Source organism: Dasypus novemcinctus, chromosome 12 (genome assembly GCF_030445035.2).
Source record: "Dasypus novemcinctus isolate mDasNov1 chromosome 12, mDasNov1.1.hap2, whole genome shotgun sequence".
Taxonomy (NCBI): domain Eukaryota; kingdom Metazoa; phylum Chordata; class Mammalia; order Cingulata; family Dasypodidae; genus Dasypus; species Dasypus novemcinctus.
In genome coordinates this window covers 38,341,665-38,366,684 of record NC_080684.1, presented here as the reverse complement: position 1 = coordinate 38,366,684, position 25,020 = coordinate 38,341,665, and the positions used below count along the sequence as shown (strand labels likewise).

The 25,020-nt window shown below is 57.5% G+C and overlaps 2 protein-coding genes across 7 annotated transcripts in view; one reads left to right on the top strand and one right to left on the bottom strand.

Annotated features, from left to right (window-relative positions):
- Positions 1 to 748: 748 nt before the first annotated feature.
- On the top strand, positions 749 to 22,439 carry AGAP2 (ArfGAP with GTPase domain, ankyrin repeat and PH domain 2). 3 transcript variants are annotated; one of them, XM_058308336.2, is made up of 19 exons: positions 3,912 to 5,776; positions 7,419 to 7,477; positions 8,050 to 8,137; positions 8,314 to 8,399; positions 8,549 to 8,696; positions 9,926 to 10,060; positions 10,384 to 10,493; positions 10,927 to 11,085; positions 11,231 to 11,317; positions 11,403 to 11,507; positions 11,918 to 12,080; positions 12,256 to 12,375; positions 13,099 to 13,227; positions 14,173 to 14,232; positions 14,472 to 14,620; positions 14,714 to 14,804; positions 14,936 to 15,158; positions 15,273 to 15,528; positions 15,710 to 22,439. In XM_058308336.2, the coding sequence occupies exons 1-19, from the start codon at positions 4,615 to 4,617 to the stop codon at positions 15,950 to 15,952; spliced, it is 3,573 nt and encodes a 1,190-aa protein (XP_058164319.1). In that variant the 5' UTR covers positions 3,912 to 4,614; the 3' UTR covers positions 15,953 to 22,439. The 3 variants fall into 3 exon arrangements, with proteins under 3 accessions (XP_058164320.1, XP_058164319.1, XP_058164318.1); XM_058308337.2 differs by lacking the exons at positions 3,912 to 5,776; positions 14,173 to 14,232 and adding an exon at positions 749 to 987; XM_058308335.2 differs by lacking the exon at positions 14,173 to 14,232.
- Positions 20,612 to 25,020, bottom strand: part of OS9 (OS9 endoplasmic reticulum lectin) — a 21,563-nt gene continuing 17,154 nt past the window's right edge. For 2 of the 4 annotated variants that reach the window (XM_023585438.3, XM_004481278.5), the window contains exons 9-15: positions 24,898 to 24,949; positions 24,138 to 24,226; positions 23,635 to 23,916; positions 23,159 to 23,348; positions 21,808 to 21,972; positions 21,522 to 21,634; positions 20,612 to 21,400 (exon numbers count right to left, since the gene is read on the bottom strand). In XM_023585438.3, coding sequence (XP_023441206.2) covers positions 21,275 to 21,400; positions 21,522 to 21,634; positions 21,808 to 21,972; positions 23,159 to 23,348; positions 23,635 to 23,916; positions 24,138 to 24,226; positions 24,898 to 24,949 — 1,017 coding nt within the window. In that variant the 3' untranslated portion in view covers positions 20,612 to 21,274. The remainder of the gene's footprint in view (positions 21,401 to 21,521; positions 21,635 to 21,807; positions 21,973 to 23,158; positions 23,349 to 23,634; positions 23,917 to 24,137; positions 24,227 to 24,897; positions 24,950 to 25,020) is intronic. The other 2 variants (XM_004481280.4, XM_004481281.4) reach the window with 1 other exon arrangement.

Below are 25,020 nucleotides of genomic sequence, written 5' to 3'. Positions count from 1 at the left end.
CAGAAATATAATCAGAAGATCTAGATCCAAATCTTCGTTTCACTCCTTACTGGTCTTTCTGAAGCTGTTTCCTTTTCTGCAAAAAAGGGATACTCTACCCTCTTGGTGCTGTCATGAGGATGATATAGAAAATTAAACTTTTAAGTGTTATACATGTTAATTATTATAAAAAAATGTAATTGACCACAGTAATTTTGTCTGGTTATAGGATACTGTTCTCCTCTGAAACACATTTTCCTCTACTTGGTCCCTTAAGCAGGAGTTACTTGCATTGGCTTAGGTGACTAAAGAAAGGTTACATTGCAAAATGTAAGTATGCAGGCAAGTTGAGATGTGTAGAGTAGAGGGTTAGTGCAATTGTAAACTAGAATGCAAGGCTGTGAGGGAGAAAAATTAAGTATGTGTGGATTCCTGCAAGAGTTTGAGGCTGAACACAAATCTGGAGGTCAAGAAGAATTTGGGATTCCACCTGGGATCTGGCTTGCCACATTCTCCCAGAATCAACACCCACCTTAGCTACCTCCCACAGGAGGCCTTGGGACCCTTGTTAAAGTCTTTCCATTCACCTAGCTGGGGAATCAACTGGGGCTGGCTGGCAGGGCTGATGGGCCAACGCTAGAGGGGGTGGGAGGTGCAGAAGGTAGGCTGTCCCAGGCTGTGGGTTTGAAACTCACCAGTCAGGAAGTGAGGCCGACAGACGGAAGGGCGGGCAGGGGCGGGGAGTTCTGGGGCACAGCAGAAGGGGCCTTCTGGGGGTTGGGGGCTGCAAGGCCATGGACTTCAGGGCCAGAGGTTGCTGTTAGCCTAGCAAGACAGGTCTGGGCAACATGCATGCCCAGAGGCAGCTGGCTGTAGCCTCAGTAAGAGCAGAAGTCAGACGACATGAGGTGGCCAAGCAGGCTCTGAGCCGTCTCAGGAAGCTGGCAGAGAGGGTGGGTGACCCTGAGCTTCGGGACAGCATCCGCACCTCCCTGGACAGCATACGAGGTAAGAGAAGGGTCAGCTTCCAGTTTGGGTGTATCAGCGACAAGTTGGTCATATCTCACGTCCCAGTCAGCTACTTCCTAGTCCCCAAGATGGAGCTGGGACTCTGGGGGAAGAATACATTTGGGAAAGATGGAAAAAGACATGGGAGGTATCGTTCTTCCTCTTTCCTCAACTCTGATCCTTCTCCCAGGAGACCAAAATACAGGTCACTGCTGAGCTGACCTCCTTGGCAATGGAGAAGTGGGTGAGCCTGGGGAAGAACGGCTGTGACAGAGCCGTGGTAGACATAGTCTCTGCCTGGGGAGTCCAGAGCAGGAAACAGTCTGGGGCAGGAGGTTCTGGGACTGGATTCTGTGTTCATTCCCAGGACCCACTAAGGATCAGTGACCTCTTGTTCTCTAGCTGTAGAGAGAAATACACACATGCACTCACACGTGGGGACACACACACATTGAAATACACCGTGCAGAGAATCTCAGGCTCCCAGGCACATACTAAGACTCACCGTGTCCTGCATGGTCGAATTGCAGAGAAGTCCTCAGGACTCTTCTCAGTCTCCTCTCCTCCTCCCCATGTTCCTGTTCCTGTCTTCCCCCCACACACCTTCCGCTCTACCTCCTTAGTGCCATTAGAGCAAGTGATGACAACACAGGGAGGAAGTGCTGCCATGGCAACACCATCCACCACATCCTCCTGCCCCCACCCCAGCCTTCAATCCTGTGGTGGGACCCTGGCAGGAACAGCTTCTCTCCATCCATAAGGCCCCACCACCCGGGAACTGGTCCTCCAAGGTGGCAAAGAACTATCCAAAGCAGACGGTTTTGCTCATGAGGGTGTCTGGGAGAAGCACATCCTCCATCATATCCTGGTCTCTTTCAACAATTTCAGTCCCTCCATTCTTAGCTGACTACCCCGGGAGTCAGAAGACATTCTTCCCTGCAGGGACACCTGCTAGACCTCTCTGATGATGGAGACCACCGGAGCATAACTTGGGGAAAGAACTGTTTGAGTTCCTAGGGGGACAGACAGTCTGATCGCCTTCCCATGCCTTTCCCTGCCCTTGCCCTTGCCCTTCCGAGGCTGGTGTCCCTCTTCCCATTTAGCCTTCATTCCTTGTGTACCAAGAACTACAACTGACACCTTTCCTGACAGCCTTAGGAGTTGGAGAGACTGACCTAGGGGGAGTGGCCAGAGGATGCCTCCTAGGGAGGAACGCTAAGCCCCACCCCCTTAGAAAAAAGGGAGGAGAGATGCTCAGGCGTCCCTTAGGTAAAGGAGCTTTGCTTAGGTGGGGAGAAGGAAGGAGAGAGAAAGGGTGGCAGCTGAAATCTCCCAGAAGAGTCCACTCCTCATAAGTGATTGCCCACTCCTTCCCTAAGAGTCAGGATTCTGTTCTCATTGGACGTAAAGGAAAACTGAGGCCACCAAAGGAAGGAGAATTAAGTCAGAGTCAAAAATTCTTCTATGCCCCATCCATCAAAAACGACTAAGGAAGGGTCCCCAGTCCTGGGGATGGTGTCATCCTCCTTCTGCAGACATTGTGTAAGAGGGGTAGGGAGAAGCTGCTGACCCTGGGACAGGACTGCCGAGCGATTGGATACAGGCTTCTGGGAGAACAAAGTGCACCCCGCATCCCGGTTCCACCCCCCACCCTCACTCCCCACCCGGCCGAGCCTGCCGACGGCTCCTGCCTCCAAGAGCCACCCACGGCAGCACTTATTATAGTCTCGGCTGCGTCAGGAGGGTGGGACGCCAAATCAGGAGAATGTTGAGAGTCCCCGCGTCCCAGGGAGGGGTCTCCAAGGCTGCAGGGAGAGCCTCAGTCTCCACTCCCACCCCATCCCTCTCCACCCCGCACCCCACCCCAGCATCCGGCCTCCTTTCTATGCCGGCCTAATCCTTCATCCTTGTGCCCCGGCTGGAAAACAGTGAGCCTTGGACTCCAGGGTCCCTAGCCGGGTGAGGGACACAGCGAATTCACTCTGCCTACCTCCTTTCTAACCTTTTCAAAGAGCTCCACCCTGCAAACCTCAGGAGACTGAATGGGAACCCAGGAGAGGCCAGCTCCTGCTGCCCCAACTGGGGGCTCCTTATATTCAGGGAGCTAAGCCCCCTCTGTGTGGGTGACCAGGTTCGAGGGTGGTGCCTCCCTCTAAGCGAACATCCCCTGGTGGGTCCCCCAATCTATACACACCAATCCCTCCTCTCTGCTTATCCCCGCTGTTTCCGAGGCACTCTTGGAGCTACGGTTGCTATGGAGACCGGAAGCATTTTGGTATGAGGGGGGTGTTGATCCATAGACATGCCTTCTCCCTCCACTTCGAGCTAGAGCCTTTGACTCCTCCGGCCTGGCTCCTTCAACCTCATCTCTTCCCTCCTGAGGCATCCTCCTCCTTCCTACTCTAAGTTACATGTTTGTCCCCATCCCTGGGGAACACTTTCCAAGTTCACTCTGGGACAGTCGGCTCGGGTCGTGGCCCCTTCAGTGTATTGCGCGGCGCTGGTAGGGGCTAGGGAGGCTGGGTCATGGGGAAGCGGAACGGGTCCAGGTACCTGGGGGAGACATCCCGGCTTGAAAAAAGGATTTCAGCGTTCCCCACCCTCAGCTTCCCCAGAATTGGCAATGACCCCGAGTTTGCTGTTTTCACCGCAGCCTGCCCATCCATAGTTCAATTTTCATCCTTGTCCCAAAATGCCCCACCCCACAGTCGTGATCCCCAACCATGGTGTGTGAGAGGAGGGGGCTCGGTTATTAGAGTCGATGAGTCCAAGCCCGGGAAATCCAGCCCAGGGTTTAGGAGGGAAATCCAGTCCTGGATTTTGCGCCGCCCTCGCAGACAGCCTTGCTGGTGGAGAGAAGGTGGGGGGGAGATAGGGTTGGGGGGGCGGGGGGCCGCCTCCTCCTCAATGTGAGGGGAGCGCCCGGACACAGCGCGCATCCGGACCGAACGAGCCCCGGCGAGCCCCCGGACCCTGCGCCCGGATCTCGCGCCCCTCCCCTCCCAGACCCCAGACCCGAGGGTTCCCACCTCCCTCCCACTTCCCTCCTTCCTCCCCCGCCGCCGCCTGCATCTCCATCCCCAGCATCCTCCCCGCGCCCCTGCGAATCCCCCGCACGGCCAGCCCCACTCTCTTCCCACCCTCCTCACGACCCCCTCTCGTACCTCATCTGCGGTCACGGTCCCCAGAGCCCCCCTTCCCAGCCTCTGCCTCCCCCGCACCGGTTCCTCTTCTCCCCCAGCCTCCCTTTCGCCCTCTCAGCCCCCTTATCCTCCCTCTCCCCCATTTGCCCCCACTACTGTCCTTCCCGCCCTCCCCCGCCCATCTCTGCGCCCCCACCCAGGCCGGGGTGCACGGTCCGGCGCGCCTCGCTGGAGCAGCACCAAGGTCCCGGGGTTCCAAGGGGGTGGGGGCGCAGGGCGGGGAGCATGGGGAGGGGGCGCCCCATGTGATGGGAGGGGGGCGCAAGCGGAGGCGGCGGAGGCGGCGGCGACAGCGGAGCCGGGCTGGGGGCTCAGCGGGGTCCGGGGGCTGGGGGCAGCGAGCAGGGCAGCCCCATGGCCGGACCCCCCTGAGGCAGTCCGGGGGAGTCCCCTCCCCTCCCCAGCTCTGGGGTCTCGGGGCCCCATGAGCCGGGGCGCGGGCGCGCTTCAGCGCCGGACAACGACCTACCTCATCTCGCTGACCCTGGTCAAGCTCGAGTCGGTGCCTCCGCCGCCGCCGTCTCCGTCTGCAGCCGCGGCCGGCGCCCCCGGTGCCAGGGGCGCGGAGACCGGGGATCCTGGCAGCCCCCGAGGCGCGGAGGAGCCGGGCAAGAAGCGGCACGAACGTCTCTTCCACCGGCAGGATGCGCTGTGGATCAGCACGAGCAGCGCGGGCGCGGGGGGCGCCGAGCCCCCCGCTCTGTCCCCAGCTCCGGCCAGTCCCGCCCGCCCCGTCTCCCCGGCTCCCGGCCGCCGCCTCTCCCTCTGGGCCGCGCCGCCGGGGCCCCCGCTCTCCGGGGGGCTGAGTCCCGACCCCAAGCCCGGGGCCGCTCCCACCTCCTCCCGGCGCCCGCTGCTCAGCAGCCCAAGCTGGGGGGGCCCAGAACCCGAAGGCCGTGCGGGTGGCGGCGTCCCCGGCTCGTCGTCCCCGCACCCTGGCACTGGGAGCCGGAGGCTCAAGGTGGCTCCTCCTCCGCCGGCTCCCAAGCCTTGCAAAACCGTGACCACCAGTGGCGCCAAAGCCGGAGCGGGCAAGGGCGCGGGTAGTCGCCTGTCATGGCCCGAAAGCGAGGGCAAGCCCAGGGTCAAGGGGTCAAAGAGCAGCGTGGGGACTGGAGCCTCTGCCGCCGCCGCCGCCGCCGCCGCCGGGGGAGGGGGCGTTGCAGCCGCGACCTCTAGTGGGGCCGGGGCAGGGCCCGGAGCCCGAGGAAAGCTGTCCCCTCGGAAAGCCAAGAGTAAGACCTTGGACAACAGTGACTTGCACCCGGGACCGCCCGCCGGCTCTCCTCCTCCGCTAACAGTCTCAGCACCTCCGGTTCCAGCTGCTGCTGTCACCGCCTCCTCCACGCAGCCCCTCGGGCCTGCACCTCCAATCACGCTGGAGCCTCCAGCTCCTGGGCTGAAACGGGGCCGAGAGGGGGGCCGAGCATCTACTCGAGATCGCAAGATGCTCAAGTTTATCAGCGGTATCTTCACCAAGAGCACAGGGGGGCCTCCTGGCTCCGGGCCACCTCCCGGACCCCAGGGTTTGACTTCTGGCAGCGGGTCCCGGGAACTACTGGGCGCAGAGCTCCGCGCTTCCCCTAGTGAGTAGGCCAGGGTCTGAGAACGGTGAAGGGAGGGCGCCTGGAACACCCAGGGTGGTCCGGAGAGCTGAGCAGTGTGCAGGATTGTACTGGGATGCTTCTCTCGTGCTGGGTGGATGAAGCAGACTCTTCTCTCTGCCAAGGACTGGGGCAAAGAATAGGGGGAACTGAGGGGGGGGGGGGGTGTGAGTGGCTACCCCAGTTATGTGACATGAGAGATGAGTCTATTTCAGAAGGACTCAGAGACCTCAGAGCTTTCTGGGAAAAATACCCTTGGTCAGGGCCGCTGAAGGAAATTGCTCCCAGAGACAACCCAGACTCTGCTTCCAGCTTCAGCTGGACTCAGAGAGCATGGAAACAGGGCCTTGCCTTGCCCAGACGATCAATGGAGGGGGCGGGGGAGGAGGGGGCCTCAGTTTCCCCGGAGCACCTCAGGCAGGGGGCGTGACAGTGACCTTGCAGGCAGTTCCTCGCCAGGACGTCTTCCCCTGGGCTGAGAAGCAAGCTAGCGAGGCAGCAGGGAGGAACTCGGTTTCCTTCCCAGCAGCGAAGGCGGAGTGGGCGGTACTGGGACGTGCTGAATATTTAGATGTGAAGTGAAAGGGGACAGTTAGGAAGCCTCGCTTCCCCCCACCGCCCGCCCCAGCCCCAGAAAGGCGTTGGAACCCGCCGGGGGCTGACCCTGAGTGAGTCCGGGGGCGGATCTGCAGCAAAAGCAATTCTTCCCCAGGGATGCTGGGGAAGGGGGTACCGGGAGGTGGTGCGTTTTCCGAGGGGCGTCTTTTTTTCCTGGAGAAGTGAGGCGGAAGATTCTGTTGGTTCGGCTCACACTCCCCGGAGGGGAGGCGGGTCCCGGAGCGGAGGCGGCCCCCGGGGTTTGGCTCCGGAGCGGGTGGGAGCAGATGGCTCCGGATCCCAGAGTTCCCACCGCAGCTGCGGCGCCCCGGGAACGTCCGGCCGGTGTCAGCGCGGGGGCTGGCCCCGGCGGGCGGAAGGCGCTTCCTTTCCCCCCGGCGAGGGGATTCTCCGGCCAGGGGGATGCGGCCCTTCCCCCTCGGTTACTTTGGAAGGCGCTGGTGGGGAGGGCGTGGGAGAGGGAGACTTAGGAAAATCCAGGCTCCATTCCTTGGGCTGGGGGACAGGGAGGAGGGCAGGGCCACTGTCCAAATGACCTTGAAGAAAGGGAGGGAAAGCCTCACCTGAGTTTCTCTCCCGTGAAATAGAGGTTGGGGAGGACGCACTCCCTTCCTAGGCCCTCCCCCCAGGATCTGTCCTGAGAATCGGGGGCTGGGGAGGAGCCGGTCTGTCTGCCGTTCTCCTTCCGGAGGGCAGAGCCCGCCACTCTCAGAGCCCTGGCCTTCTGGTCTGGGGCAGGGACCCACATTTGGGATGTGCATTAAGGGAGATGCCAGCTGAAGTATTTTCGTCTTGCTGGCTCAGTTGCTAAGCAACCACTGAGCGGCAGCAACAGCTGTGGGGAGAGTGGCTGGGATGGGAGGACTGAGGACCACTCTGAAACCTCTTCCTCCACACACCTCCAGTCCTGGGGCTTAAGGGGAACCGTACAGGGAGGAGGCTGGCTGAGGGTTGGGGGTCCTCCGGGCCCTCCCCCTGACCGCCCCTCTACCCTCTCCTGTTGCAGAGGCCGTGGTCAACAGCCAGGAATGGACTTTGAGCCGCTCCATTCCTGAACTGCGCCTGGTAGGTAACCGGGTCCCCCTGCTGTAGGGAAAGCTGACCTCCCACCCACTGACTCCAACTCTCTCCTCTTCTCACTTCCTGTGAGACTGGGGACTAGGTTTCCAGTTCTGAGAGTCTAGCTTCATGGCATCAGCCCTCCCCCACCCTTTTCTCTAGTCTACCTGTGCCCTTCCCCCTTCCTTTAGCCCGTGGTCCTCTTCCACATTCTCTTTATTTCTTATCTCCCTGTCAGCCCTTTATGTTCTATTACAGGAAGTGGGTAAAACTTTCCAGCTAGTGCCTAGGCCTGTGACTCCCCCCACCCAATCCCCAATTCGATATGTTTCCTTAACAAAACAAACTGGTTCTGAGTTGCTGGCATTCTTCAGCTTGTGATCCACTTCAAGTTTGGGGTCATTTCTTGCCTTGAGCCTCCCAACTGCTCTCTCCTGACTGCCTGTCATCTGGGCCCTGGAGGAGCCTCCATGGAAGATTTAACACTGCCAGTCTCTTGGTCTCTGGGATGCGTCCAGAACTGAGAATCCCGTCTCTTCTTAATTTCCACAATCTCTGCCCCACATCCTTGTCCTCAGGGTGTGCTGGGTGACACCCGAAGCGGGAAGTCATCGCTCATCCACCGATTCCTGACCGGTTCATACCAGGTGCTGGAGAAGACCGAGAGTGAGTTCCCGACAGCTAGAGTAAGCTGAGGGTTGGGGTCAGGGATCCAGGGGTGAGATCGATGGCTAGGTAAGGATGGAGACTGGGGAAAAGAAGAGCCCACGGGAAACCAACATATAAGAAGCATGGAGAGGCTTAAAGACCTGTGACCTCTGACCTCCCACCCCTTCCAACAGGTGAGCAGCACAAGAAAGAGATGTTGGTGGATGGACAAACTCATCTGGTGCTGATCCGAGAGGAAGCTGGGGCACCTGATGCCAAGGTGAGGCAGGGAGGCTATGGGGTGGGCAGGCTGGCAGGCAGATCTGCCCTGGCCAAGGGGAGGGCTCAAAATTCCCAGGTCTCCTTCTGAATAGGGTTCAGATGAGTGGACCTGTCTGACCCTCCATTTGCTTCCTCATCCCCCACAAGTTCTCAGGCTGGGCAGATGCTGTGATCTTCGTCTTCAGCCTGGAGGATGAGAACAGTTTCCAGGCTGTGAGCCGTCTCCATGGACAGCTGAACTCCCTCCGGGGGGAGGGACGGGGAGGCCTGGCCCTGGCACTGGTAGGAACACAAGGTAAGGAGGGCTGCGAGAGCACTGCTTGCAGGGGAGGCCCTGAGGAGGCCACGGGGTATTGTCCAACCTCTCACCCCTCATGGATGAGAGCTTGCTAGGTGTGGAAATGGCCACTCGGTTTCCAGCAACCCTCTAAAGCAGGCGTTCTTAACAAAGGGTCTGTGAGTTTGAACTGAAATTCAAAAAAAGCATTATTCTTGTGGGGATGTGTCAGTGCAGGTGTGATATATGTATTAAATAATACACAGTATAGTGTGGACTGAGTAAGGGGTCTGTGGTTTTCACCTGATTGGCAAAGGGGTCAGTGGAACAAAAAAGGTTTAGAATTCCTGCTCTAGAGGGAGCCAGTTCTCCAAATAAGGGAGTCGTTAAACCAAACAACTTCCCAAGGTCTGTGCAGAGTAAAGGGGACCGTCCAGGAGGGAAGGGATGGCTTTAGTAACAGTATCCATCCCTCTCTGAGATGTCACCCACCTTGTGTTCTCACACTGCCATTTCCTGGTGCTGCCACCATGGAACACACAGATCCTACCTCGCTTTAAATCTCAGATCCTAGTGTGGATAGAAAGCCTTTCTCTTTCCCTTTGCTCCAGATGAGTCAGGCTGACACCTTTTAAACAAACTTATCTAAACACAAAGGACGATGAAGAAAACACAGAGGGCATAAAACCTTTCAGTTCCCAAAGTAGTCATCCAGAGTCTCTCAGACTCTCCACCAGGGACAGAAAAAGCCTTTCCGGTACCCACCTGCATCCAGCTGGCGGGACTTCCTGCTTGGCTGCCTGTCCTGCAGGTGCCTGCCTCCACCTGCTGCTTGCCTCCTGGTTTCCTGCTGCAGAGTGAGCAGTCCACCTGTTGATACAGACATTCAGCCTTTCCTTAGTTCACCCCCAGGGTGTCCTCCCACTCGACTGAGGCTTCAGTGGATTTGCAGGGCAGAGTGATTATCACTTGTGAGCCCCAGCCACTCCATACCTTGTCAGGAAACAGCACTCACCTCTGGAGTATTCTTTGAAGACTGGCAAAGAAAAGGTCTTTCCAGAGCTCCTCCAACCTGCTCTTACTGCCGCCGGGCGTGTGCGCTGGGCTTACACATTTTCATGCCACTCGCTCGGGGGAGGGTTGTTCTCTCACACCCCATCCCACGTGGGCCCCGCCTGGGACTGGAGCACAAGAGTGAGTGAGGAAGGGACCCCTCGTCCAATCCCACCCCTTTCCCGTGCCCTCAGACAGGATCAGCGCTTCCTCCCCTCGGGTTGTGGGGGATGCTCGTGCCAGGGCACTGTGTGCGGACATGAAACGCTGCAGCTACTATGAGACTTGTGCAACCTACGGGCTCAATGTGGACCGGGTCTTCCAGGAGGGTGAGTGTGGTGAGCCCCGGTGCGTGCAGGAAGCGGGGAGCTAGAGGCCTGGAAGATTGTAGAGGTGGGGCATCCCAGCCTCTCCCTAACAGGAAACTAGCCTCCCTAGGATAGAGTGGCCAGGGAGACCAGAGAAGCTTTGTTTAACATTCACAAGGTCTTTCTGGGCCAGGGGAGCTGCCGAGGCCACAGGTGGCCCAGAAACCAAGTGACAGGGGAGCAGGGGCCTGTGTCATTGCCTGGGGACTCCTCAAAGCGGGGTGTGGAGGGTGGTCTGGGGTGTCTGCCCTGCTCATGCCTCCTCCTTCTGCCTCCATCCTCAGTGGCCCAGAAGGTGGTGACCTTGCGCAAACAGCAACAGCTTCTGGCTGCCTGCAAGTCCCTGCCCAGCTCCCCGAGCCACTCAGCTGCTTCCACGCCTGTGGCTGGGCAGGTGAGTTGGGGTCTTGGGGTCGCCAGGGGGGGCTGGAAAGATTCAGAGGAAGGGGGCTGTGGCTCCCAGGACAGAGACAGGAACACCCATAGAGTGTGTGTGTGGGAGCAGATAGACATGGCAGTGACCCTATCTGTAGAAAGTGCCTTGCACTGGAAATAATCAGGTTTGAGACACAGTTTGCATGGTCCTTGGGCAAGTCACTTACCCTGCTAAGGTTATCAGGAAAATTGTAGTGTGGCCACGTGAAATCAACCTTTGCAAAATTTAAAACGTGACATCATGCTAGTGAGGATTTTTATTATTAATGAAGTACAAATAAGTGGTGATGAGATCAAGGAATGTCTCAGATTCCCCTTCATCAGATATAGCTGTAGCTCGATGGGGTGGAAGGCATCTTGGCTCTTCTGCTGACTCCTCCATTCGCTCCCAGGCTAGTAACGGGGGCCACACCAGCGACTACTCTTCTTCCCTCCCGTCCTCTCCCAATGTTGGTCACCGGGAGCTCCGAGCCGAGGCAGCTGCAGTGGCTGGATTGAGCACCCCAGGGTCCCTGCACCGGGCAGCCAAGCGCAGGACTAGTCTTTTTGCGGTATTGGACATGCTGACCCCCTGGCCCCTGGCCATTTTCCCTAGTCCCTAGACCCTCTGTTGGGCCCTTCTTCATCTACTTCTCTGTTCTGCCTTCTGTGTATCCCCCTACCCATCCTCTAATCAATGCCAATAACCATTCCCAGAATCGCCGGGGCAGTGACTCCGAGAAGCGGAGTTTGGACAGTCGAGGAGAGACCACGGGGAGTGGGCGAGCCATCCCCATAAAACAGGTGGGCGATCCAGGGGCTGGGGACAGGCAAGGGAGTGGCTGATTTTAGCTGGCTTTTCTCCCATATGTATCTTTCTATACTCCAGAGCTTCCTTTTAAAACGAAGTGGCAATTCCTTGAACAAAGAATGGAAGAAGAAATATGTGACCTTGTCCAGTAACGGCTTCCTACTCTACCACCCCAGCATTAACGTGAGTGGCGAAGACCGGTCGGGTTACGCTGGCCAGCCTTGAATGCCCTCCCACTTCTGTCAGTCTGAGCTGCTAACAAACACTAACGTCATTTCTGAGACCAGCCCTAGTCCTGTTCTCTTAAATTTAACAGACAAATGTGAGGCACCCACTGTGTGTCCTTGCTGGAGATGTAAAAATCAAGGCATCCCCTCAGGAACTTGCTGTCTAGTGGGAGAGCACGGAGGAAAGTCCTCCACCTGGCTTGGCATTCCAGGAATGCTCTCTGGAGGAGACAGTGCTGGGCCCATCCCAACCTGGTCAGCAACTGGAGTCCCCTCTCCAGCCCCTCTGTATCCCATAGCATCTGCTTCCCAGCACCACTGAGGACCCAACCGTTCCTTACACACTCAATTCCTGTGCCCCTGCAGGATTACATCCACAGTACCCATGGCAAGGAGATGGACTTGCTACGGACAACAGTCAAAGTCCCTGGCAAGCGGCCCCCACGGGCCATCTCTGCTTTCGGTCCCTCAGCTAGCATCAATGGGCTGGTCAAGGACATGAGCACTGTCCAGATGGGTGAAGGCCCTGGTAAGTAGATGGGGCTCATGACAAGGGGACGGAAGAGGAGCCAGGACTAGGGGAAGAGGAAGAGTGGGAGGGAAGTGGGGCCAGAAACCAGATAATTGGGAAGGTGGATGACGACGAAATGGGGCCAGGATACAGTGTGGCTCACTGAGATCTTATCTTCTCCCCTTTCTGACAGAAGTCACCACGCCCACCCCAAGCCCGAGCCCCAGTCCCAGTTCCCTGCAGCCACCACCAGATCAGACATCAAAGCACCTACTGAAACCAGACCGGAATTTGGCCCGAGCCCTCAGCACGGGTCAGTGAGGACCCACCCTCCATCCACTGCTTTCCAGATCCAAATGGGATGGGGGTGGGAAAGGAAAGAGGGTGGAAGCTTGGAGACTGGAAAGAATGCGTGAATGAACGCTGTGGTCAGGGCCGGGGGCTGGATATCATGCTCACCCAGCCTGCTTGTTGTAATGGTGAACACAAATGGGCTCCAGAGCCAAACTGCCCAAGATCAAACCCTGGCCTCCCACTCGGGCAAGTTGCTTATCTCTCCATGCCCCAGTTTCCTCATCCGTAAAATGGAGATGATAGTTTCTGCCTCAGAGGGTTGCTTTGAGGCTTAAACAACCTTACACAATTGTCCAGCACATAGTCAGCCATCAGTGTTTGGAAAGTTTGGAAATATATATATTTTTCAATAGCAAGTAACATTGTCACAAGTAATCCTCACAACAACTTTGTCAGGTCAAGGTTATTATCCCCATTTAGGGATGAGGAAACGGAGGCTCAGAAGTTTAAATGACTTGCTCAAGGTCTCAAGGCCAGTAAATGGCAGAGCCAGGATCTGAGTTCAGGTTTCAGTCTCAGCCACTCATCTTCCCAGGAATGATCATGGGGGGCCTCCGGGAGAGGAACAGCTGAGGAGGGGCGCTAGAAATGCCGAAGCTAGTTCAGGGCAGGAGACGGGCCATTGAGAAATCAGGAAATCTGTGGAGGGGACAACTGAGGCAGCTGTGTCCCCCTCCCTAAGACTGTACCCCATCTGGAGACCTGAGCCCCCTGAGTCGGGACCCCCCTCCTTCTCCCATGGTGAAGAAGCAGAGGAGGAAAAAATTGACAACGCCATCCAAGACTGAAGGCTCCGCTGGGCAGGCTGAAGGTGAGGCCCTAGTGGGCAATTCCACTCCCACCCTGGACCCTCACCTGCAGTTCCAGATCCCTGCCCTAGCTCCTACAAGAGGAGGAAAAAGTGCTGGAGCTGGGTGTTTGACCATCATTACCACTTTGCATATAACCTAATGAAAAAATGGGTAGACACCCTTCAGCCCTTGTCCTTCTCCTCTGTTCCCCAGATAATGCCTTTTTCCCCCCAGTTGTTCCAGCCCCTGTTCTCAATGAACCCCTTAAGTCTGGAGCTCCTGCTCCCTCTCCTAATGACCCTGTAGTGTGGCTGCCCTCCACTTGCCATCCCAGCCCTGCCCCCAATAGCCCCAAGCCCCTGTCCCATGACCTCCAGTGACTCAGTCCTTGACCTCAGTGTGCCCCAGTGACTCTCCAGCTCCTGGAATCTGTGATCACCCACTCCCCGCTCGCAATAACTACCAGTGGTTGCCAATCCGCCCCACAGCCCTTGACCACAGTGATCCCCATTCCTGCCCCCGGTGACACCATCCTGGCCCCAGTGACTTCTCAGCCCTTTTCCCAGGGACTCTTCCTGAACCCCAGGACTTCATCCCAGGCCTGTGTCCCAGCTTCTGTCCCCTTCCCCCATGTTCAGTCAGGTCCCGACCCTCCCTTCCCCTCCCGGAGATCCAGCTCCTCATGGGCCGTGATCCCGCTCCCCACCGCCCCTGCTCTCTGCTCAGTGCTCAGGCCCAGGTTCCAGTTCTGCCTACTCTCACGGCTCTTGGCTTCCGCTCCACCCTGCTCTGGGGCCACTGACTTTAGTTCTGCTTTCTCTCCCCATCTGTCTGTCCTGCTTTGTCTCTGGTCCTCTATTACTGTCTCTCTCCATCTTTCCATCTGCCTCTCCTTTTCTCCTTTCTCCATCTCTCTCTGTTCCCCTCTCCATTCTATCTCTATCTCCTTCGCTTCGGGAAACCAGCCAAGCGCAAAATGTGGAAACTAAAATCCTTTGGTAGTTTAAGAAATATTTATAAAGCAGGTAACAAGTGGGAAGCCGGGAGGGGTGCTCAGCTGGGGTGCAGAGGGGTGGGGGTGCCCCTGCCTCCCCTTGCATGTGCTCGGGCTTCCCGCTGCCCCCCACCCTCTGCTTCCCCTACCCCACCGCCCCACTCCCAGGGGCGCGGGATGGACGTCAGGGAGGAAGGGTTTGGGAAAGGCACCCCTGCTTGAACTCTGTCCCTCACGACCCCATCCCATCCCCCCCCCCCCCCTGCCCAGAGGAAAACTTTGAGTTCCTGATCGTGTCCAGCACTGGTCAGACATGGCACTTTGAAGCAGCCAGTTTCGAGGAGCGGGACGCCTGGGTCCAGGCCATCGAAAGTCAGATTCTAGCGAGCCTCCAGTGTTGTGAAAGCAGCAAAGTCAAGGTAATGGGTCAGAGGAGGGCAGAGGTGAGCGTCTAAGGTCATTGGAGAGAGGCTCCCACCGAGTGTCAGCGCTAACCCCACCCCCTTCCGCAGCTGCGCACCGACAGCCAAAGTGAAGCCGTGGCCATCCAGGCGATCCGGAACGCCAAAGGGAACTCCATCTGCGTGGACTGCGGGGCCCCCAGTGAGCACCGCGGGCAGCGGAGGGGCCTGGGAGGCCGTGTGGGGGCTAGGGAGTGTCGTTCGCTGGTCGCGGCGAATGCTGGGGTGTCCAGGCCACCCAGGCCGGAGCCGACTCCCGCACTCTGTCCTCAGACCCCACGTGGGCCAGCCTGAACCTGGGCGCGCTCATCTGCATCGAGTGCTCGGGCATCCACCGGAACCTGGGCACGCATCTGTCCCGCGTGCGCTCGCTCGACTTGGACGACTGGCCGCGGGAGCTGACCCTGGTGCTGACGGCCATCGGCAACGACATGGCCAATCGCGTGTGGGAGAGCGACACGCGAGGCCGCGCCAAGCCCACGCGGGACTCTTCACGGTACATGTGAGGGAACAGGGCAGGGGGACACCGGCGGGGTTGTTGTGCGGCTCCGGAGAGGATGCTCTGGGCAGGGGTCTCTAGAGCCCTTCCCACTGACTCCGGGTTACGTAGGGAGGAGCGTGAGTCCTGGATTCGCGCCAAGTACGAGCAGCTGCTGTTCCTGGCGCCGCTGGGCACGACCGAGGAGCCACTGGGCCGCCAGCTGTGGGACGCGGTGCAGGTGCAGGACGTGGCCGCCGTCCTCTTGCTTCTGGCCCATGCGCGACACGGGCCGCTCGACACCAGCGTGGCGGACCCGCAGCTCCGCTCCCCGCTGCACCTGGCGGCAGGGCTCGCCCACGTGGTCATCACGCAGCTGCTGTTGTGGGTATGTGAGCGGGGGTGGGCGGAGGGGGTCTCTGAGGGCTGCGCCTCGGAAGCAGCTTGGCGAGGGGGAGCCGGGGGTCCCCGGAAGGGCCCCGGACATGGGCTTGGAAATCTGGGGGCGGCCGCGCGCGGCGGCACGCCCATCGCCGACCCGCGGCGACGCGGCCCTCTCTGTCCCCTAGTACGGCGCGGACGTGGCCGCCCGCGACGCGCAGGGCCGCACCGCGCTCTTCTACGCCCGCCAAGCCGGGAGCCAGCTGTGCGCCGACATCCTGCTCCAGCACGGCTGCCCGGGGGAGGGAGGCAGCGCGGCCACCACCCCCAGCGCGGCCACCACCCCCAGCATTACCGCCACGCCCAGCCCCCGCCGCCGGAGCAGCGCCGCCAGCGTGGGCCGCGCCGACGCCCCCGTGGCGCTGGTATAGTTGCCCAGCGGGAGAGACGCCCCTACCCCCACACGCGCCGGGCACGCCCCCACGGGGGGACCGCTGGACAGACGCACCCCCTCACCTCTCCAGTCCGCCCCCCGCCCCCACGGGAGCGCTTCCAGCCCCCGAAGGCACAACCCCACGCCTTCCAGAGGACACAGACTCACCTTCCTTTCCCCAGCGAGGGAGGCATGGAGACCCCAGATCAACACGCCCCCTCTCCAGTGTTTCCACCCTCGGATTCCTCTGGGTCTGCCCTCTCGCTCGCGCCCTCTCCGGACGGGGAGAAAGACCCAGCCCTGCCTGAGCTGGACAATCCATCCCAGGGCAGGCGTACCCAGGCTGGCTCCTGGGGCGACACCACGCCGGAGGGAGGGGTCAGTGCGTGGGAGGGGTAGTCCTGGGACTTGAGGGCCAATACGGGGGACCCCACCCCTTCCATGCTGAGTCCCTGCCCTTTAGAGGGGAGAAGGGCAGCGAGGGGCAGGACCCCTGCTGTCTATGGGGGTGGGGGGGTCCCCAACCCTTTCCGTGAAAGGGATCCTGAGGAGTTGGAATCAGGACGTCCCCCCCCACACCCACCCATGGATGGAAGCTAAAGGGCCGGGGGAGCCAGGAGCCTGGGCCCTTCCTCACTACTATCTTGGGAGGGAGAAGGGATGGAGCAGGAGCGGGCTAAGGGGACTGGGGAGGGACCTTGTAATTTATTGCTTTGTTCCCCAAGGGGGTGGGGGCGGGCAGGGGCGTGGGGAGGGTGTTTTGGGGTCGGGGAAGCCAAGGGGGGGCAGGGGTGGGATGGGGTGGGGGTGCTCTCGGGTTGTGAGTGTCTGTGACCGTGACTGCGTACCTGTGACTGTGCAGCGCCCATGATGATCTGGGGTAGGGGGCACCCCGACGACGGGACCCCCTCCCCCACTATTCTCCCCATCCAGCCCCTCCCTCCCACTGGAGCAGCTCCAGACCATCCCTCAACCCCACGATCCCTCCCAGCCTGGGATAAGAGAATGTGAGGTGGCTGGGAGGGTTTCCAGGCTCCCTCCCCTATTCCCAGAAAGGGGGGGGGGGTGGGGGGGATTTATCTGGCCCAGCCTTGCCTTCCTCAGTTAACCCAGACCCTGGGCTGTCTGTGTCAGTGGTTTCCGGTCTTTTTTTTTTTTTTTGGCTAAAATATTTTGCAAAGGACCAGGTAATTAGGGTGGGGAGTGGGTGGGGGCAGGGGAATGCCCACTCCCCATCTCCTCAGACGCTGGTGGTGTGAATCGTCAACAGCAATTAAAGAGGAAGTGATTTTGTCTAGGGGGTGAGCCGCTGGTCTGTTCTTGAAGGGGGGTCCAGGGAGTGACCTTGGTCAAGGCCTGGCATTGGAGGTGGGAGAGGGCTGGTTAGAGGGTGCCTCTGCATGGGCACAGAGATGACCAGCCAGATACATCAATTCTGGGTTCACGTAGGGGAAAGAGATGGGTAGGTTGGAGCCACAGGGGGGACCCTGGGAATAGAGAAGTCAGTTGAAGCCCAGGATGGCAGCCTTCTGGGAAGGAGTGGGATGTGGTGCTTAGAGGAGAGGGTGGGCCCATGGAGAGGAGGGCACTGGAGAGGTGAGAAGACGGAGTAGCTTTGCTTAAGAGCAGAGACCTGGAGTCAGATCTGATTTCTAAACTGGGACTTCCACTCTATAGCTAGTTAACCTTGGGTTGATTACCTTGGTAGTGTCTGTTTGTGACCTGAGGGTCGTGAATCCCTGTTCAGGGGCACTGGGTAAGCACTTGAGCGCTGGGGAGGGCTGCCACCAGCCGGCCTGCTCACCTTGAGCACCACGTATCGGGAGCAGAGTTGATAGGAGGGATCCCTCTCCTGGCCCTGGTCAGGTGATGCTCGGTGAGGGGGGTGGGGGGGAAGAGGTGGAAGCTTTCCCTGCCACAGAAATCCCTGCCGTCCAGGAACTCCACACCCAGCTGATGCAGGCATTTGTCCACGTCCGTGTCATCCCAGGGGCTGTCCAAGCCACAGCTCCCCAAGGCCAGTGTAGCTCAGCATGCAGCCGGCTCGGCCACTCCTCCCATGAGGCTAAAAGTGCTTGTTCTGGGAGAGGGGCCGGATGGGGTTGCAGTGGGCCAGCAGCCAGCACAGGATGGGCATGGCCATCCACATATTGTCACCAGTCCATGGTGCCCATGTCTTCAGGAGAGTTGGTTCTGGCCCTCAGCACCCCTATCAGTCCCCCATCCTGACCCCAAGATGTTCAGCTGCAAGTATGCCGCCGAGCTTACCAACAAGGTGTGGCGGCAGCAACAATTCACAGGGCGGGGTCCAGCTCTGCAGATTGTAGGCTGGGTGACTACCCAGCACAGCAGCCTAACCCCAGACAGGGTCCAGAGGCTCAGAAAAGGTTGTTTAGGGGTGCAGGCAGAGTGACAGGTGCAGATGCAGGTGTGCCATCTGGGAAGGCAAAGGGAGAGGAAGAAGGGGAAATGGCAAGAAAGACTTGACTGAGGGACCTGACCATCCCCTCCCCCCTCAGGTCAGAGGCCCTGGACTCCCTTACTTCATCTCCACTTTTCTCCCTGGTGGCAAAAGTTCACCCCTTTCCTCATTCTGAGCTTGGGAGTGTGAGAAAGTATGGGGAGGAAACAAGGACACTGGAAAAGGAAGGAAATTCCCTGCCAAGGGAATCACAGGCCAGTGGGAAATTCCTTTTATTATCCAGCCAGCAATAGGAGATTAAGGTGTCAGCAAACCCCACAGTACATCCCAGACACCAGGTAAACCACTTGATTCTTTTTTTTTTTTTAAGGAGGTACCGGGGATTGAACCTGGAACCTCGTACATGGGAAGCAGGTGCTCAACCACTGAGCTACACTTGCTCCCTTGATTCTATTGTGTTGGAAGCAGCTTTGTTCTTGTGGGGAGATTTTCAGGGTGATAGTGGAGGGGGAGACAAAACATAAATTTATCCAGGTTATGGCAGAATGGGGCTCTAGAAGGGACTCCCTGAGTGGGTGAAAGAGAGCCACTGCACCTTTCCATCCATACCATCTTCACAGCTCACCTCGGGCTTCCTCACTGGATTCCTGTTGACCTCCTCTGCCACCCCTCTCCCCCCTCTCCATCTGCTACACGTCCTGTTCCTCTCTTTTCACTTGCCTTAGCATACCTGGGATAGATGGATCTTCTCCAGGGGAGTATTACCAAAAGTAAGAGGAAAGGAAAGCAGATTTATTACTGAAAGTACAAACTGATTACATAGAGTACAGGTTCCAGAACTGTTTGATAATGCTCCATCCTCATCGAAGCAAAAGTAATCCTCCTGGCACCCCTTCCCTCCCTCTCCCAACTTAAGACATTCTACTGTATCTTCGGGTTGACTTTTAGGAGTCCTTCTTTCTAAGACTCTTGCCTCCAAATACCATCTAGTGTCTTTGGAACTCAGGAGCTGGTTTATAATAATAAGTTATTGAGCATTTACTGTGGGTCAGACATTAGGCTAAGAGCTTGACCTACTCTATCTCATTCAATCTTTACAACCGCCCTCCAAGGCAAGTACTATTATCTCTGACTTACCAATGAGGAAACGGTATTTGAAAGGTTAAAGGCAAGTACTATTATCTCTGACTTACCAATGAGGAAACAGTGTTTGAAAGGTTAAATAACTTGTTCGAGGCCCCACTGCTAGTCAACAGAAGGGTGAGGATTAGAACCCATCAACTGACTGTGGCTGCACTCGGCGGTGGCTAAGACCTTGCACAGGTGAAGCATCCTTCTCTCAAGATACCAAATAGGTCTGCGGAAGCGGGGTTTTATAAGTCCTCCCATGAACATTTCAAAATAAAACAATTTAAGCATGACTTGCACATAAGCTTTAGCCCACATTCCAGCAAGAAGAGGGTCCCTCTCTACAACTTCCTTCAAAAACAGTCGAGCCCCTCACTTTCCACTGTTGGAGACCTGGGCCTTCCATGTCCTCTGTTCCTTTTCTTCCCTTTCAAGCCAGCAGAGAGACTTTGGCAGAAGGGCTGTACACCTCAAAGATGGGGAGTCAGGAGAGCCTCTGCCTTTTGGGGTCTCTGCACTGGGAGGAGGAAGGAAGGTGGAGGGGGAGCTCCACGCTTACACTTGGCAATGGGGAAAAGGCAACCCCTGATGCAGAGCCCACTCTCTGGCCCGCTGCCCTCAGCACACTAGGAAGTTGGCAGACGTGGGCAGCAGCCGCCTCTCTAGGCGTGGCAGAGGTGGAGGTCTTTTCTGACGAATGTTGCCCTGGGATGGTTGGGTGGGTTATGGGGGTAAGGATGGCAAGTGGAGACTGGAGCATGTTGCAGGGAGAGGTCTTGTGGTGGAATAACCCGGCGGTGTGCACCCGGCTTTCGGGGCATAAGGGGCAGAGGATAGGGCAGGATCTCATGCCGAAGAAGGAAAGGAGCCGAAACGGAGCGATGTGGAAAAGGAGGGAAGGCCGTCCTGCAGAGTTTGTGGTCCTTGCGCGGCCGGCCAGCTGTTTATCTACCTGGTCTCTTCCTGAAGACCCCGGCTTCTGCCGATGCTGGGACAAAGAACAGGATGAAACTGTGCACGCCTCGGTCAAGGCAACACCGAGCCTCATCGCCACTCGAGCCCCGACTCCACCTACCTTCCCAACAGATACAACAAAAAAAGACTGAGTTGATGGTCCAGTTCTTTATTCAGAAACCTGATTGTTCAAGAACTTGGGGGGCGGTTCCATGCCCCGCCCTTTTGGCTGGGATTGTGTCAGAGGCGGCTGGCAACCTTCTCGCAATTCCCCAGCCATGGAGGAGAAGGCCCCCTACTCGGAAGCATGGACTGCAGGGGACCATGTGCAGGCAAAGGGAGCTGGAAAGCCCAAGGCAAGGGAAGAGGGTAAAGTGACTTCCAACAGCAGTGGGGTAGGGCATGGGGCAGCCTGCCTTCTTAGGGCCTGCTAAACCGCCCTGCTCTTTTTGCTCTCCTTACCTTACCCTACTCGGGAAACCTTACAGCATCTTGAGGTAGAGGAGAGGAAAAAGAACCATCAAGTTCGAGGATGGTAATGGGGAAAGACAGGGAGGAAAGGAAGAAGACGTGGGGAAAAGCCTGGGAGAGCAGGAACACAGGCCTATGGGGCCTAGAGGGTGGCTCTCAGCAGTAGCAGCAACACTCATCCCACAGCCCCCCACGTCCCCAGACTTGGGGCCCACGAAGTCCACAGCTCAGCTCCACTCTGCTGTTTTGCCTTTAGGGACCCAGGTTGGGAATTGGGGGGTGGGGGGAAGGGCCAGTCTTTAGGAAGACTCTGGACTCCTTGGGGGGCCAATTGCAGTGGTGCTTTCAGAAGTCAAGCTCGTCGGGGTCCCCCGTGCCCTCCTCGTCTCCAGAGCCCCACACCCGGCGGTAATTGCTCTCCAGCTCCCTCTGCCGTCGCCGCTCCTTCTGAGCCTCTTCTGCTCCCTGCACCTGGTGGGGAGGGGGGCGGTGAGCTGCAGTTGCTGACTGGTGAGCCTAGGAGGTCTCGCCACAGCAGCGAGCCAGAGGGGACAGGCCAAAGGGCCAGGCGTGGGGGCAGGATGCCTCTCACCAAGATATTGAAGAAGATCTCCTTGAGGTTCTTCGTGTCCTCATCGGTCAGCCAACGTGTGTCTTCCTCAGCCCCTTCGGCTCCGGGTCGGATGATTTTGATCTCAATCTTACCTGGGAAGAGCATGTCGGGCGGTGAGAGGAGAGGAAGGCTCGGAGCTTTAGTGGATGTCCCCTGCCCCCGAGACCCCAGCCTGAGGTTTCCAGTCCACCTTGACCCAGCCCTTCCACTTGGGGCCAAAGGCCCTTCCAATAGCTCCAATCCAGCCCCGCCCTCCAGGGCCCACCTTCCGCCGTGAGCCCCTCCCTCTCCAGCAGCTCTTTCACCAGCCCCTCGATTTGTCTCAGCTGTGGGTTTTCCCGTTTCATCTCGAGGACAGTCAGATCCTGATTGGGGCCTCCGTGACGGAGCTTGGTGACCCGGACCCGGATTCTGTGCTCAGGATCCTCCTCTTAGAGGGGGAGACACACAGGAAGACACAAAGCAGAGCGGTGACTCCCTGGCTTAGGGGCTGTGGTTGTCACCTCTCCCTGAGCCGTCAACTGGTGTTGGCAGCGCTCGCATCTCCAAGACACAGAGAAGCCCTGGTTCAAAATCAGTGTCCCCAAATTCCAGCCCAGACAGCCTCCCTTCTTCCCAACAATTCCGCCTATCACCTAGAGCAGGTGTGCCTTAACAAGGGATCTGTGAACTTGGAATTCAAAAAAACATTATTCTTGTGGGGACGTGTGGGTGTGATATAGTTATTAAATAATACACGGTATATACCACACTAATGAAAGTTGTTGTTGATGTGTTAGGTGTGGGGAGTGTGGGGAGTGGGGTATATGGGAACCTCTTATATTTTTTAATGTAATATTTTGTGTGATTTATGTATCTTTTAAAAAAAAGAAAATAAAAATATGTATCAAAAAATAATACACAGTATAGTATGGACTTAGTAAGGGGTCTATGGTTTTCACCTGACTGGCAAAGGGGTCCATGCAACAAAAAAGGTTGAGAACCCCTGACCTAGAGGAAAACAACTTTCTTCTGAAACAAAATTCAGGCCACCTGGACTGATGAAGGAATCTTGGTTTGAAAAGCAGGTGGGAACATTGTGCTTGGGCCCTTAATATATTGGTACATTAAAGACATTCCAATATTTATGGGACTGAAAATAGGACTGTTTCAGAACATTTGGAACGTCTGACCTCTATGCCCACAGGGCCCTTGGAATGGACACAGGGGACGCAAGCAGAAGGAGTAACAAAGCCTGCCCAGGCCATTTTCTCATGTGCAGCTGGGCTGGCCGATTCATGCCCTGGCAGCGCGGGCCTCTCCCAGTGTCAAGTTCTAATTGGTGACAGGCTGTACCCTTCACAGCTGTGTGGTTTCTGGCATATGAGCTCAGAGTCAGTCCATTAATATCTACCAGTCACCCACTATGTGCCAGGCAAGGGCTAAGCATCGGGAGTGCGGGAGCAAAGCAGAAAACAACAGACAGGCTCTAAAAGCTGCTTCCCCAAAGCATGAAAAGGCAGTAACCATGGACGCAGTAGTGAGGACAGGATTCCAGACGGAGGAAGAGGAGGCTGCCATCTCAGAAAGGAAGGAGCGGCACGTCAGCAGAGGGAGCCCGAGCTGACAGCGCTCACCTGTAAGCTGGGGCGAGGAAGGAGGCTTTGTGGGGACAAGCTTCCTTTTCCTGTGTGTCTTCACTAGCTCTGGACCCTGTTTTTCCTCCAGCTTTTTGATGAGCTTGTTGACAGTGGATGTCAGGGCCAGCAACGCCCGTTCACGCTCTGACTCCTTCTTCAGTCCATCTGGGTCCAGCTCCTTCTCTGTCTGGAATGCTCAAGGGGGGGCGGTGGAGAGTCAAGGGTCTGGGGGGTGAAGAAGGCAAGTGGCCCGTGTTCTAGAGAAGAGTCCGGTATCCCTCTCCTAGATCCCCCTTCCTCACAGGGGCCCTTTCTAGTTGAACAAACAACTATCGTTCTGGAGTTCCTGTCCCAGGCCCCGTGCGGTGCTGGTGCTGCTGGACACTGTGCCTTTGTTCTCTTCTCGCCCCCTGGCCTGGCCTGCCCCGTGGGAGCAGGGAGCTGTGGCGGCAACAGGAGAGGGCTGTGCTCACCTCCTGGATGATGTGCTCCAGCTCCCGCTCCATGCCAGCCTTCACCTCTGAGCGGAGCCGGTCGTGGTCTGATGGGAGCAGGATCCCTTCCAGTTCCTTCTCAAATTCTCCCAGTAACTGCTGCTCATCCTCCTCTGCATCCTCATCCTCACTGTTCTCCTCCTCTTCTTCCACCTCACTCTGATGTCCTGCGTCGTCTCCCTTCTCCTTCGCCTCTGGCTCTCTTTGAGGGACTTCTGCGGCGTCCCCTGCAGGCTGCTCCTGGCCTGTGTTTGGCTTCCCCTGGGGTGTGGTGGGGACCAGCAATTGGGAGGAAGGAGGTGGGAGCAGTTGGCGTTTCAGTGGAGACACATGGCCAGGGGCAGACAAATAGTGGCAGGGGCGTTTTTAGCGGGGAGCTCAGGAGGACTAAAAGGAGTCAGCTCTCTCGAGCCCAGTTGAGGTCCAGGTCATGGGAGCTTTGCTGGCAAGTAGTCCAGCCCCCCTTTGGGCAGGGCCCATACCTTTTTGGCTCCACCTTTCAGCTCCTCTATCAGTCGAATCAAGTCTGCGGGACTCCGAATCACTTTGACCTGGACGTTGTTCTGAAAATCTGAGATGAAAGAATAGGAATGGATCCACTGTGTACTAAATTCTATACTGATTTCCTAAAGAGAGGCGATGAGGAGACCAAGGACGGAGATGGCCCCTGTCCCCAGGAGCTACCTGTCTGGTCAGCGGGACACGGGCTAACACAGCCCCCTACAGAGAGCACTGGCACAGGTGGGCAGAGACGCGTGCTAACAAGCTGCTAAGGTCCCTGCTCTTTCATGCCCTTCTGAGGGCCTTCTGGTAATCACTCCAGTTTTCAGGACTACAGAAGATACTCTGGGGCCAAGGACTGCCCCACTTCCCTGGCTCCTGTTCTTCCCTTTCTGCAAATATTAACCATTTATGGGGTGTGTACTCGGTTCCAGGCATTCTACCAGGAACTACACACTCATTTTCATTTAATCCCACAACAATCCTCTGAAGTTGGGGTTACTACCCACCTTTTGTTGGTAAGGAAATTGAGGTTAAGTGAAATCACCCAGGACTACAAAGCCAGCAAGTGGCAGAGCCACTGTGTTCTGCTGCCTCCCTAGAATAGCATTATTGTCTGCAAAGAGTATTAACTCCTATGAAATGAATTAGGGTACCCAACCTCCCTCCCAGTGTTTAGCTCCACCTACCCCTGCCAACCTTACATGCAGGCTATAAAAGAGACGCAGAGGATTCACTCACCGCCGCGAGTGCCTTGAGCTGGATCTGCTGCCTCAAGGTTTGGTTCTTGCTCCTGACGAAGAGGAAAAGGGCAGAGTCAGGTGCACGCGTGTTTTTGATGCCTGCCACGCTCGAGGCAATGGT

Bases quoted from the DNA above. Each gene is read 5' to 3' on its own strand.
- AGAP2 (XM_058308336.2), top strand. From the start codon at position 4,615: ATGAGCCGGGGCGCGGGCGCGCTTCAGCGCCGGACAACGACCTACCTC. The intron at 12,081-12,255 runs GTAAGTAGATGG...CCTTTCTGACAG, and splicing joins CCAGATGGGTGAAGGCCCTG to AAGTCACCACGCCCACCCCA. The intron at 14,621-14,713 runs GTAATGGGTCAG...CCCCTTCCGCAG, and splicing joins GTGAAAGCAGCAAAGTCAAG to CTGCGCACCGACAGCCAAAG.